Source organism: Schistocerca americana, chromosome 10 (assembly GCF_021461395.2).
Source record: "Schistocerca americana isolate TAMUIC-IGC-003095 chromosome 10, iqSchAmer2.1, whole genome shotgun sequence".
In the NCBI taxonomy this organism is placed as follows: Eukaryota; Metazoa; Arthropoda; class Insecta; order Orthoptera; family Acrididae; genus Schistocerca; species Schistocerca americana.
The window spans coordinates 155997064-156011956 of NC_060128.1; the positions used below are offsets into that span (position 1 = coordinate 155997064).

Genomic DNA, 14893 nt, shown 5'->3' on the forward strand with positions numbered 1-14893 from the left:
TATTAATATTCATAAATTCTGTTTCTGATAAAAAGTGTGTATCAACACGGCGAGAGAAATGTCATTTATCTGTTTCTAATAGCGATCCAGACAGCACTGGAGCAGCGTCTGGCACTGATGGGAGCCCAGATCCACCAGCAGATGGCTCAGATGGAGATGAGGGAGAACCGGACGGCAATCTGCACGGTGGAACCCAGACTGAACGGCCGCTGGTGATAGTGTCACCAGATAACGAACCCGGTTACCATCATGATAGCCACACTGGCACCGCGACACTGGAATCGGACCACCAGGATGAGAAACCATCTCGAAATGAGATACCTGTACTAGGAGTCGGAGAAGAGAGGCCTTCACATCCACACATAGGAAGCTCTGGCTGGCAGATCGTCGGTTCCAAGGAAGATAACCCCAATGCTCACCATGGCATTGGCAGTGATGGTCCAGATGGTGAGGTTGTGGTGCCCGGTGTCGGTCCACCATACCAGGCAGCTGGATATCGCCCTCCGGGTTGGCACACTGGAGGATCGGGCCACCTGGTAGTATCCGCCGGCGACGAGAGCGGTCCGGGCCGGGACCACCCATCCGGAGATGAGTCAGACATCCACTACGGGCGGCCTCACATCTCCGCCGGTGGGACACTGGAGGGTGCGAGGCCACACTGGCCCGGTGATGCCCTGAGGCCACCGGCCGAGACTCCCGTCGTCGGCAACCGGCAGCCGCCAGGCTTCGAGGGCACCGGAGAGGGAGACTTCGGGCAGGAGGTGCCTCCGTTCAAGGCCATGGGTGAGGACGTGTCTGCCGTGGTGGACTCGGTTCTGAGACCGCCGTCGCTGAACCTGCCGCCGGCGACCGCAGTCCGCCCCACGCAGCCGCCACCTCCTCCGCCCCCGCCACCCCCGAGGGTGACGGTGCTCACAGACCACCAGCACAACAACAAGCCCCACCGGCCACCTGTCATCGTTCTGGGCCGACCGGCCGAGTTCCCGGGCGATGTCGTCACCCGTCGACCGACACAGGTTAGTGTTCGCTTAAATCATCTGTCGTCTAACATCTCTGACAGAATGACTTTTTCTTTGCTGACTGGCACGTTTTCCAAAAACATCAATAATTTGAAATGCAAGTTTTACTTTTCTCTCACGGCGTTCCCAAACTGTATTTCAAACAACTAAGGTGCGTGCTATATTTCTTGACTTCCAAAAAGCATTTGGCTCCATACCACATCTATGCTTATTATCAAAAGCATAGCCTATGGTATATTGAGTGAAATTTCCGATTGTATTGAAGAGTTAATGGGGAGCCATTGACAGAGATAGGAGCAACTTCAGGTATGTCTCAAGGAAATATGTTGGGACCCTTGCTGTCTATGATGTACATTAATGACCTTGCAGGCAATATTAATAACCACCTCAGATTTTTCACCAGTGATGCACCTCTTTTTAAGTACTTTCTGAAAAGCTGGACAAATATTCAGTATGATCGTGATAAGATTTCAAAGTGGTGCAAATACTGCCTACTTGCTGTAAATGTTCAGAAATGGAAAATTGTGCACTTCACAAAATAAAACAAAAAACATAGTATACTATGACTACAATATCAGTAACACACAACTGAAATCTTTCAACTCGTACAAATACAGGGGTCCAACACTGTACGAATACGAAATGGAACAATCACATAGGCTTGGTCGTAGCTAAAGCAAGTGGCAGAGTTTTCTTCACTCTCAGGATACGGGGACAATGCAGTCAGTCTACAAATCAGACTGCTTCCAAACCACTTGTGTGACCCGTCTTAGAATATTGCTCAACTGTGTGAGACCCATTCCAAAGAGGACTAACCAGGGGATTTTGAATGAATATAAAGAAGGGCACTAAAAATGCTCACATGTTTGTTTGACTCATGAGAGAGTATTACAGAAATGCTGAAAAACTTGAATTCACCGACTCTTGAAGATAACATGCAAAATAACCAGTATTACGTGAATAATCTTAAGGTACTTTTCAGCCCCTATGTGTCACTCCCATGGGGACCTTGAAAACAAGGTTCGACTAATTAAAGCAAGCACTGAGGACTTTAAGTAGTTGTTCTTGTCACATCCCATATGTTAATGGAACAGGAAGAAAACCTAACATGTTGTACCATGCTAAGTACCCTCTCCCAGTGGTTTGCGGTGTAAGGATGTAGCAGGTGGTTTTAATTAAAAGTTCAGATACTTGCGGAGGTCCAGTGGGCAGTAATTATCACATGGTGAAACTTGGTAGATATGATAATGCATTAATGCAGAACCAATTTACACAGGAAAAAAATTAGATCCAATTTTGGTCACCAGGTGCAAATGTGGTGCTGTACAGCATCTTACAGATGTCTCTGGTGCTCATATTGAACAGTCTGTGTAAGTGGCTGTTTATAATGAAATCAAATTATGCCTTTCTCACTTGTTTTTCCTTTTCTGCCCATGTTCTATTCCTAATCAGTTGTAAATGGAAACATTTATATACATCTCTCTTGCATTCACAGTGCCAGATTTGCACTTGATGTACAAAATTGGAATTGGATTTCCAGCATATATCAGTTCTGCATTAACACATTAGAATATCTGCCAAGTTTCACTACCATATGATAATTACAGATTACACTGGACCTCTGTGAGTAGCTGCTCTATGATTATGGCCACCCAGTAGATGCAGTTGTGACAGCATCAAATTGACAAAAGATGTGTGTTTTTTGTTCTGTTGGCACCAGGGCCACCATTGTAGCCAACCCTTATGCTTCATGGAAGAAAATAAATACTTTTTGTTCCCCTCTTCACTCGTATTCCTTTATCTGCATAAAACTATATTTGTGGTTTACCAGTTTTGTATCAGTTTCAAAGCTGCATATCCAGGCAAAAGGATGCAGGGATTATGTAAGCCAATGTTGATGATGAATGGTATGCATCTGCATGTTCAGCAGAGTCATTGATTCCATTTTGTGCATAATATTTGGATGAGTGATGCAGCCATCTTCTTCACATGCTGCGAGTTGTGCTGTTAGGCGTAACCACTGCCTGAACAACAACCAGAGGGAACTGTTGTCAGTCATACACTGCTGTACCTTTTGATGCCTACAACTACATCTACATACATACTTTCCAAGCGATCTTACATTGTGTAATGCAGAGTATCCTGTATCACAATTAGTCATTTCCTTTCCTGTTCCACTCACAGACAGAGCAAGACAAAAATGACTGTCTGTATGCCTCTGAATGATCCCTGATTTCTCACATCTTGGCTTCATGCTCCTTATCTGAACTGTACATTGGCAGCAGTCCTTCCCACCAAGAAGTCCTCAATCCAGGTACATGTTTTGCATGTATCATTTGTATGATTAATCGCAGTGGTGTGGATTGAGTCACTTTATATTCATATTGCACATTCATACATAAATATAACGACATGCTGATCATTTGCAAGGATTTGTTTAAAATACAGATGTGAATTAGTAATTCCTGTCTGCCACTTTGACATATTACATATATAGAAATTACTCTACAGAATATAAGGAGTTTTTGAGAAATCGATTTCAGTTTGTTTTCAAGTTTGCTGCCTATCAGTCATTTTATATCATTGGGTAAGTAATCAAATAGTTTGGTGACAGCATTGTGCATCTCTTTTCCTGTTGATGATGACCTTAATGTGGAATAATGAATGTCAATTTTTGTTTAGATATAATAATTGTGTACATCATTGGTCCTTCTGAAAACTGTAGTGGGTCATTTACAATAAACTACCTGGGGGAATAAATACACTGTGAAGCAATAGTCAAAATTCCTAAATCCTTAAACAGATGTAGTGGTTGTGCACCCCGTATTATCCTTACAGCACATTTTTGAAAAATGAAGCCTTTCTTAGCAGGAGCAAGTTTCGCCTGCAGGGGGACTGTTAAAACTAAGTTTTCAAAACTTTAGAAAACTTTATTTCCTAAAAATTAGTTACCCCAGTACATTATTCCATATTATATTTCTGAAAGTAAAGTCGCATATTATGTTAACTTACAGATTTACCTCTGCCCACAGTTTGTAGTGATGCAAAGTGCAATGTGGCCAAATAGAGTTGTTATAGGAGTTCAAAAACGATTTTTTTAAAATTCTCATTAACAGGGAATCCTAAGAATTTTGAAGTTTTCACCTTCATGTGTACCATCACCATGTGACCTTCATCACCGGTGTAGTACCTCTAGATTTGCAGAACTGAACATGTTGTGTCTTTTTGAAATTGAGAGTGCGTCTGTTTGCAGACAACCACTCAATAATACTTCTGAGTACATTTTTTACCATTTATTATGTTACTGTATGTATATTTGGATTGATTACAATACTACAGTTAGCTAAAAATTTAAAAAAAGAACTTCTTCTGTTTGTGGCATATTGGGCCAAAGATCATTTACGTATATGAGAATCAATAATGGACCTAAAGTTTAGCCTTGTTGAGCCCTATAAATGATTTCTACCTAATCAAGACAATCTCCCCATGGTTACTTATTAAATACAACTTTCAGCATTTTTTTATTTTTTATTTATTTTTTTTTTTTTTACTTATAACATTGTCTATGGGTTACTTCCACAAAAGTTGTCTTTAGCTAGGAGGCTATTGCGATTCATACATTCAAATCCCACAAAAATGGGTGGATCCATCTGGATACAGCATATCTCAAGAAACTTGTGGGTTCTCTTTCTAACTGATTTGAGACCTTTACACTGTATTAGCAAAATGTATCTTGGGGTAACACTTCTTTTGTTGCACATGCTCATAATGAATCATTGGCCGGTGATCAGTCATCAAGAGTTGTACTGTCATTTTGCAACGAATGCTTGTGTCTCCAGAGGCCAGGAGCAACAGAGGAGGGCAGACCCAGACCCAGTCTGCTGGGAGATGGGCAGCTGCCGGTGGACATGATGGAGGTGGACAAGCCACCCCCACCACCTCACCCAGCCGGCTCGGACCTGGAGGCAGCAGCGAGCACCGCACGGCCCTTCAAGCTGAGACCGGCAGACGACTCGGTGGTGGGGCTGGCTCCGCCCCCACCCAGGGTGACCGTGGTGGGTGCTGGGGGCAGACCGCCCCCACAAGAAGGGGATTCCACACACCGACCAGTCCTCATCGGAGGTGGCAGGTGAGTGCCTCTGCTCCTACAACGTTGATCAGATACAACTTTATCGTGAAACCCATCCATACATTAGGAATAGACTGAATAGGGAACTCATTAATGCAACACTGTCCTGTAACTGCATAAGTACAGGGTGCCCATTAAACATCTTTACAACTACATATGCTTGACATCACTGAAGTATGGGGCCAATCTAAAATAATATGAAATATAGAAGTAAAAACTTCAACAGCCAAGATCGCTAAATATAATTTTATTTTCCATGGCCGGTTTTGGCTAATCTAAGGTGCTATCAGAAGATCTTATGCAAATACATCTAAATATGTATAATATATCATGTCAAGTTTATGACATGTCATTCCAGGAATGTGAAGAAAGTGATACATCAATTTGTCAACAATAAAGAAAGATTACATAAAATGTAATCCCCTGGAGATACTAAAAGGTATCAGATAGATTATATAATGGTAAGACAGAGATTTAGGAACCAGGTTTTAAATTGTAAGACGTTTCCAGGGGCAGATGTGGACTCTGACCACAATCTATTGGTTATGACCTGTAGATTAAAACTGAAGAAACTGCAAAAAGGTGGGAATTTAAAGAGATGGGACCTGGATAAACTGAAAGGGAGAGCATAAGGGAACAATTGACAGGAATGGAGGAAAGAAATACAGTAGAAGAAGAATGGGTAGCTCTGAGGGATGAAGTAGTGAAGGCAGCAGACGATCAAGTACGTAAAAAGAAGAGGGTTAGTAGAAATCCTTGGGTAACAGAAGAAATATTGAATTTAATTGATGAAAGGAGAAAATATAAAAATGCAGTAAATGAAGCAGGCAAAAAGGAATACAAACGTCTCAAAAATGAGATCGACAGGAAGTGCAAAATGGCTAAGCAGGGATGGCTAGAGGACAAATGTAAGGATGTAGTGGCTTATCTCACTAGGGGTAAGATAGATACTGCCTACAGGAAGATTAAAGAGACCTTTGGAGATAAGAGAACCACATGTATGAACATCAAGAGCTCAGATGGAAACCCAGTTCTAAGCAAAGAAGGGAAAGCAGAAAGGTGGAAGGAGTATATAGAGGGTCTATACAAGGGCGATGCACTTGAGGACAATATTATGGAAATGGAAGAGGATGTAGATGAAGATGAAATGGGAGATACGATACTGCGTGAAGAGTTTGACAGAGCACTGAAAGACCTGAGTCAAAACAAAGCCCCGGGAGTAGACAACATTCCATTAGAACTACTGACGGCCTTGGGAGAGCCAGTCCTGACAAAACTCTACCATCTGGTGAGCAAGATGTATGAAACAGGCGAAATACCCTCAGACTTCAAGAAGAATATAATAATTCCAATCCCAAAGAAAGCAGGTGTTGACAGATGTGAAAATTACCGAACTATCAGTTTAATAAGCCACAGCTGCAAAGTACTAACACGAATTCTTTACAGACGAATGGAAAAACTAGTAGAAGCCGACCTCGGGGAAGATGAGTTTGGATTCCATAGAAATACTGGAACACGTGAGGCAATACTGACCTTACGACTTATCTTAGAAGAAAGATTAAGGAAAGGCAAACCTACGTTTCTAGCATTTGTAGACTTAGAGAAAGCTTTTGACAATGTTGACTGGAATACTCTCTTTCAAATTCTAAAGGTGGCAGGGGTAAAATACAGGGAGCGAAAGGCTATTTACAACTTGTACAGAAACCAGATGGCAGTTATAAGAGTTGAGGGACATGAAAGGGAAGCAGTGGTTGGGAAGGGAGTAAGACAGGGTTGTAGCCTCTCCCCGATGTTATTCAATCTCTATATTGAGCAAGCAGTAAAGGAAACAAAAGAAAAATTTGGAGTAGGTATTAAAATCCATGGAGAAGAAATAAAAACTTTGAGGTTCGCCGATGACATTATAATTCTGGCAGAGACAGCAAAGGACCTGGAAGAGCAGTTGAACGGAATGGATGGTGTCTTGAAGGGAGGATATAAGATGAACATCAACAAAAGCAAAACGAGGATAATGGAATGCAGTCGAGTTAAGTCGGGTGATGCTGAGGGTATTAGATTAGGAAATGAGACACTTAAAGTAGTAAAGGAGTTTTGCTATTTGGGGAGCAAAATAACTGATGATGAACGAAGTAGAGAGGATATAAAATGTAGACTGGCAATGGCAAGGGAAGCGTTTCTGAAGAAGAGAAATTTGTTAACATCGAGTATAGATTTAAGTGTCAGGAAGTTATTTCTGAAAGTATTTGTATGGAGTGTAGCCATGTATGGAAGTGAAACATGGACGGTAAATAGTTTGGACAAGAAGAGAATAGAAGCTTCTGAAATGTGGTGCTACAGAAGAATGCTGAAGATTATATGGGTAGATCACATAACTAATGAGGAAGTATTGAATAGGATTGGGGAGAAGAGAAGTTTGTGGCACAACTTGACCAGAAGAAGGGATCGGTTGGTAGGACATGTTCTGAGGCATCAAGGGATCACCAATTTAGTATTGGAGGGCAGCGTGGAGGGTAAAAATCATAGGGGGAGACCAAGAGATGAATACACTAAGCAGATTCAGAAGGATGTAGGTTGTAGTAGGTACTGGGAGATGAAGAAGCGTGCACAGGATAGAGTAGCATGGAGAGCTGCATCAAACCAGTCTCAGGACTGAAGACCACAACAACAACAACATAAAATAACTTGCATGTTGCACTTACTGCACAACCTCATACTCACACAACAGATGAAAGGAGACAGAAAACTCACCTTTCATCTGTTGTGTGAATATGAGCTTGTGCTGTCAGAACAATATGCATGATATTTTATGTAACTCTTGATTTATTACTGACATGCCGAGGTATCACTTTCTTAGTGTTCCTGGAATGACATGCCATAACTTGATGTGGTATATTGTACATATAATAGAGATGTATTGAGATGTATTTGCATAAGATCTGATTATGGCAACTTAGATTTGTCAAAACCAGTTATCAGAAATAAAATTATAATTAATGATCTTGGCTGTTGAAGTTTTTAAGTCTACAACCTTCCATCTTAATACTTTTAAAACTATACTGTATAACAACAAATGATTTTCAGTGTGTGATAAGATAACTCATAAACTTTTGTTGCCTCTTTGGAAGAGTGGATTGGGAGAAGATGCCTTACATTTTACTGTTATCAAAATTTTGGTTACAATTGTCATATTTTTGTGTTTCCAGCAGAAGGATGTTATTCAGGGAGGTATTTAGGAATGAAATTTCTGCACACAAAAATAACACTTCAGTTAGTGTGTTTATAGATATTTTTTCTTTCTTACCATACTCTTGCCATTCTAGCCTATCATTGGGCTAAAATAACAGGTATAATTTTATCATTTTTACCCATAGAATATAGTACATGTAAACTTTACTTGAAAGATAAATTTTGTAAAAGGCCTTAAACTAAATCATTATCATATTGTGTTTCTATGTCTCTAGTCACCACAACCATTGCACGCATTTTCTTCTTGTGCACAGTCTTGCAAACACACATCTTATCCAAGTTCTGGAAGAGAACTTGAACCCACGACAGATGTCACTACACTTGCTCACATGTTTCTGTCCATCTGCCCTGCAGGTGCTGTAGAGTCTGCGTTGTGGAAGGCCCTGGCTCTTATACATAAGAAATGGTGGTCAACACAGCACCTGTAATTGAGAAACTTTCTTTCAGTATAGTTGGCGACTTATTACATATAAAATGTGCCATTATCCCCAAGTAGCAGGGTGGTACACATAATGGAGTCACATGACCAAATATTGTCAACAACACAGGTTGTTGATAGCAATGCAAATGTCAACACCCAACCTACAATCAACATATCAATGTGTGTCCACTTCTAGTGGCACAAATAATGTCTAGTCTATATTCAGTCTTTCTTCATGTTTGCTCCAGGAACTCCACAGCAACATGTTTAAAAATGTTACGAATGCATGTCTTCTAGTCCTTTAGGTCTTTAACTTTGATTCAATATACTTGGTTCTTTACCAAACTTCATAGTAGTTGTTCAGTGGTGTGAGGTCAGGTGACTGTAGTGTCCACTAAATCATTTCTATGTATCTCAAAAACTGTGTAGCAACCCCATTATTATAATAAGAGAAGATAGATTTTATTAGAAAAAATGTAATATTAGGGAACTGTCCACTAATTTGTAATCGCCCTTCACTGAAAGTGCGTTAGGCATCTCATTTTTTTATTGGCGAGAAAACAGTTAGCTGTAGTGTCGAGAATTGTTTTAAAATTATTTATAATAAATATTATATAGCTTTAATTAATACCTGTTTTGATAGATCAATATTTTCCTGTTTAATTCCCTTATCACTACCATAACACTACTTTGTAATAATTTATGCACACACTATGCCACCTACTTACTAATCAAGGTAATCACCTTCCCTTTAAGTGTATCTGTTGTTTGCACAAGTGTGTCTACTGGCAGAAATAGTCATTATGATCAATTTCTACAATTTTTTATATATTATTTACAAAACCAGATACGGGTACCTAATATTCAGAAATGAGAAAGGTGCAGCACAATTATTTAAAATGCATAGCTAAGCTGTACTTTAACTACATGGTACTTGAAGGCTCTCTACTGGCTTTGTTTTTTTCATTGTTACAGGAAGCCACCCCTGCAGACACTGCCACCCCCACCGTCCGAGTTCGAACGTCCGCCACCACCGGCACCGACCACCCCCAGGCGCCCACCCTTCGTGGTGACACCTCCCACCCCTGCCTACAGCCCTGCCCCCACAACCAAACCAAAGCCTACAAGTACCTCCTCCAGCAATGATGCTGACGACAAACTGGAAGGTAGGTTTCCTTGTTCCTTATTGATCATTTCTTTTCTGCCACATAGTGGCAGGCACTCAACAGTCATTTCTCCAGCCTACATTTAAATTTGGCAGATACACTAAAATTACAAAATGTTATAATGTTCTTGGATGGTTATGAGATAGTAGGTGCTCTTACTGAGTTTTCAGCCATTGTTCCCCCCTCACCCCCCCCCCCCCCCCCCCGCCCCCCACATCTGCTGCACAATAAGCTTGCAAATGAGACCTGTCACACCATGTAGTTTTGTTTACTTTTTTTTTTCTCCAACTGTCAGGTGTTAATAAATCGATGCCCCTTTTTTCTTTAAATTTCCCATTCAGATTCATAAAATCTATACTAATATATGAACAATAAACAGTAGGGTAGACTTAGGCTATTAAAACTGACTGCAAGAAAGAAAACAAAACCACATTTTCGCAAAACGGCATTTTCATTGTACCAGTCACTATTAACAGAAAATCTGTACATTGCTGTTTAAAATAAATGTATAGCTTACGTCTGTCCAAATGTTTATCACAATATTGTGTGAAAATTTCTAGTAAATCAGTCAAGAACTTTTAGAGATCTTTTTCATTTAAATTCTGTATGATTTATTACAATTTTGAGTTTCATACACACAAAACAGGTGAAGTTGCAGTGACAAGCCGAAATTTGCATCCTGACATAATTCTCAGGGATACCCCAGATTAAGACCTATAACTAGTTCTCATACACATTTATTAATGCAAAGCACAGCCTTGTTCATTAGTATTCATAAAAATCCTAAAATCACAGATTATTTTACTTCATAGCTAAGGAGACTGACTACAAACAAAAAAACCTGTCAAGCCAACAGTATCCCCTGTGTAATCTACAAGATACTCACATAAAGTATCACCAACCACACAAATATGATGTCAGATCTTAATTGAATAATGGAGAAGCTGGATGTAGAAGTGAACAGAGAAAACCGTCCACTGTGCATGACTTGACTGGAAATAGAGAACAGAACTGTGAGTCTGAACTACCACTTAATCTGGGGTTTACAGATTTTGAAAATGGTTTTATTGCAGCTTAAAAAAAAGAGATCTTACAATGCATGTCAGTAAACTGAAGAATGTATATGTTAATGCTAATCGAAGAAATCAAGTAAAGTGTTATCACTTTACCATAATTATCTAACTATCAGTACCTCGAGAGGAAGTTTTCAGACTGTTTAATTTGGAAAATTAAGAAGTATAATTGTGTTAGTGGAACATATGTGAACTATCTTAGCTTTGGGGATGCTACTATGCTGCTTGCTCTAAGGCAGACAAACTCCAACAAAGAATGAGAGAACTGAACAGAAGGCTTGAAAATCAGTTATATTAAGACTAAAATATTGTACAATGAACACATCAAAAATTCTGCAAGTGGGCAGTGAAGTTGTGTAATCTTTTGAGGAGTAGTTGTGTATAGAACAGTTGTAGATGATAGCTAGATGACCAGTTAAAGAAATAAACAGAAGAGTACAAATTGCATTGGGAGCTTTTGGTAAACAAAACAGGTTTTTCAATTATAAATTTACTACATGTCTGAAGATGAAAGATTACAGTAAGTTTTGAGGTAGAGCAGTGAGACATGGACCTTATTCATACACAATATCTAGCAAGCAGTAACTGAAAACAAACAGGTAGATTCCATCTATCCAGATTTTCAAAAGGCATTTCACACTGCACTACACTATCATCTGCTAATCACAATACAATCATATGGGGAGTTTCTATGCAGGTATGTGGTTGGCTCAATGAATATTTAACTTGTTGAGCTCAGTACATTATATTGAATAGCAAATGTACAGAAATAATAATAGCAATAACAATGGGTGTCCCCCAAGAAAGTATAGCTAGGACCGCTAATGAGCTCAGTATATAATGCCGGCCGAAGTGGCCGCGCGGTTCTGGCGCTGCAGTCTGGAACCGCGAGACCGCTACGGTCGCAGGTTCGAATCCTGCCTCTGGCATGGATGTGTGTGATGTCCTTAGGTTAGTTAGGTTTAACTAGTTCTAAGTTCTAGGGGACTAATTACCTCAGCAGTTGAGTCCCATAGTGCTCCGAGCCATTTGAGCTCGGTATAAATAAACGATTTATCTGATAGGATCAGCAATGCTATAAGACTGTTTACTGATGATGCTGTTGTCTACAAAGAAATACCTCCTTTGGCCAATCGTAAAGAAAATCAAAAAACCGGTTAAGTACAAGTAGGACTTGTGCTCTGAGCTTTTCATGCAAACTTACATCTGTATGCAGATAATAACAATAATTTGTGCGTCTCAGTGGCCTGGTGTAAGGCTTTCTATTGGATGTCTCTTCGGCAGCTTGTGTATCCTCAACTTATCCCAGTTATTGAGCTGGGGAAAGGGGACCTACAGTCAAATGTGGAATCCAAACCATGCATTGTTTCTAATGACTCATTACATTGTTGAGATATGAAGACTAGGTTAAAATGAAGACTGAAAAATCCATGGTACAACAGAGGCCCGACCCCTCAACCTTGCAATTTCCAGACATGCTCTTTAGTGCTAGACCACTAAACATGACATGTATATGTATGATTCATCTATGGGTTTTGATGCGTGAGTAGTAGTGCAAATTGTCACATGAGGGACTGTAACATAAATGCTGAACAACCTGAGTTAGCACAGTGAAATATTGACACCCGAAATCTCACAGAAACCCACTTAGAAAATTCCATGAATCGATATTGTGGACAGAGCACCAAATAATTTTAAATGCCCTAAGTATTGTTCCCCTGAAGATGAAATCAGATTAGTAAGTAGCTCACCACTTGGAGGTGAACCAAAAGTCTCTTCCCTAACTTCACCCATAAATGAAATGTATCTTTATGTAAGATAGAGGGAAAGGTAGTTTTTGACTTGGTATTTAAGGTGATATCTAATCTACAGATGAGATGTACTTGTTGGCATGTCAGTATGTGGATGACCATGCTGATACATTGGTGACAGAAGTTTTTCTTTCCAGATGAGGATCAGGAGCTGGCAGAGACATCCTCTGGAAATAAACCACCTCCACCTCCACTATCACCGCTCTCACCCTCGGTGACGTTGGGAGGTACTCCAGAGGTGGTGGATGTGACATACAGACCACCCGTCTACACCACACAGCGACCGAGGCCAGTCAGACCTCTGGACACCACCAGGTGAGATCCCCAAACCACTGCACTGCATGTGGAGGTGGAAGTAGTGTCATCACAGAACAGAAACACTGCAATATTGTGAGGAAAAGTTTGTTGATATATGTATGAGATTCTCAAGGATGGAGTAGATAATGGGGAGTTACACATTTATGAGGAAGTTAGAACAGACAAAGGTGTTTTATGTTTGAAAAGGTGAATGATATTTTATAAAGTGGAACATGATACAGAGTGACAGGAATGGTAGTTTCAGACACTTTAATTATGGAGAAGTGCATGTTGAGAATTTCAAGGGAATAGTAAACATTGGGACAGGTTAAGGTTTGTGCACCAAGAATTTGAAGGGAATTAATTTTTGGGGGTTTGAGGAGCATGGGCTTTGAGGGAGTGATAAAAGTTGGGAGGAGGGGAGAATTATGCATCACAGAATTGGAGGAAGTTATAAAATTTGGGGGGGGGGGGGGGGAGGGGTTTGTTCACATCAAAGCTTTGCAGTTGCTGATAAAATTTTGGAGGAGTAAAGATTTGTGCATCAAGGAATAGGAAGGAGTTAGAAATGCAGAAGGAGTGGATGTTTTTGCATCAAGGAATTGGAGGGATTAAAAAATTTAGGAGTAGTTCAGGTCTGTGAATAGAGAATTTGGAGGGAGTGCAAGGATTTAGAGATGGTGATAAAATCTGGAAGGGATGGAAGTTTGTGCATCAAGGGATTGGACGGTGATAAAAATTTGCGGGATGTATGTTTTTGCATCAAAGAATTGGAGGGATTAAAACAATTGGGAGGAGTGCAGGTTTGTGAATTTAGGATTTAGAGGGAGTTAAAAATTTTGGAGGCGTGAATGTCTTTGCATCAAGGAGTTGGAGGTAGTTCTAATATGTGGGAGGAGTAGAGGTTTGTGCAACATTTATAGTGTTGAAGCTGAGTTTTATATTTCTAGTGAAGTGCTACAGTATTTAATCATCTCGATTAGCCAGTAAGTAGATTTGGTAGTCACTTTGGCTTTCTTTTAGACAGGATTCCACAGTTTCTGACAGTAGGTTTGTCATAGTTATTCTGGTGCTTTAGTTTAATGAATTGACCTTTTGTAGTTTTTAGGTTAAAGGTCCTAGAAGTGAAGAGTTCTGGTTCTTTATGCTATAATTATTATCTTTTTCTTACAATGTTAATGGCCTCTACAAGTGTTTAGATAAAGTAATATATCATGCTGCTAACGTGGGTGTTGAGACAGCAAGAGACCATACAAAGACCCAGGTGATGTGGCTAGTTCACACGAAAGGAACTGACTTGGCACTTGCCCACAGGAGGCCGCCAGATGGGGTCAATCCGAGTCGTGTGGAGGCGGACATGCTGGAGACGGTGAGCGTGGGCCGGCCAGTGTCACAGCCGCTGCCACCCCTGCCGCCCCCGCCTCCACCTCCTGAGGCGTCGCCACCTCCAGTGGCCCCAACTCCTGTCAGGGAACCTGTCTCCACCAAGGTGAGATCATAGATCCATTCAGCACTGACAAAATGTTTTATACTAGTCCCATTTCTGGTAAGAATTAGAGTGATTCTAAGCAAATGTATAGTGGGGGAATTCAAATCTTGAAATAAAATATCATTGTCAAAGCTACACTGGCAGAAAAAAATAGCAATACCAAAAAATAATTAATGTAGAGTAATGAAATTTTGGGAGTACATTTGATTATGTAACATATTTATGTGATTAACATTTCAAGA

The 14893-nt window shown here is 40.4% G+C and overlaps 1 protein-coding gene across 1 annotated transcript in view; it reads left to right on the forward strand.

The window, feature by feature from the left end:
- The window catches only part of LOC124552322, a 220062-nt gene that overhangs the window by 144167 nt on the left and 61002 nt on the right, over positions 1 to 14893 (forward strand). The window contains exons 23-27 of the mRNA XM_047126594.1: positions 83 to 1016; positions 4859 to 5148; positions 9791 to 9981; positions 13003 to 13180; positions 14477 to 14651. Of these exons, the coding sequence (XP_046982550.1) occupies positions 83 to 1016; positions 4859 to 5148; positions 9791 to 9981; positions 13003 to 13180; positions 14477 to 14651 (1768 nt within the window). The remainder of the gene's footprint in view (positions 1 to 82; positions 1017 to 4858; positions 5149 to 9790; positions 9982 to 13002; positions 13181 to 14476; positions 14652 to 14893) is intronic.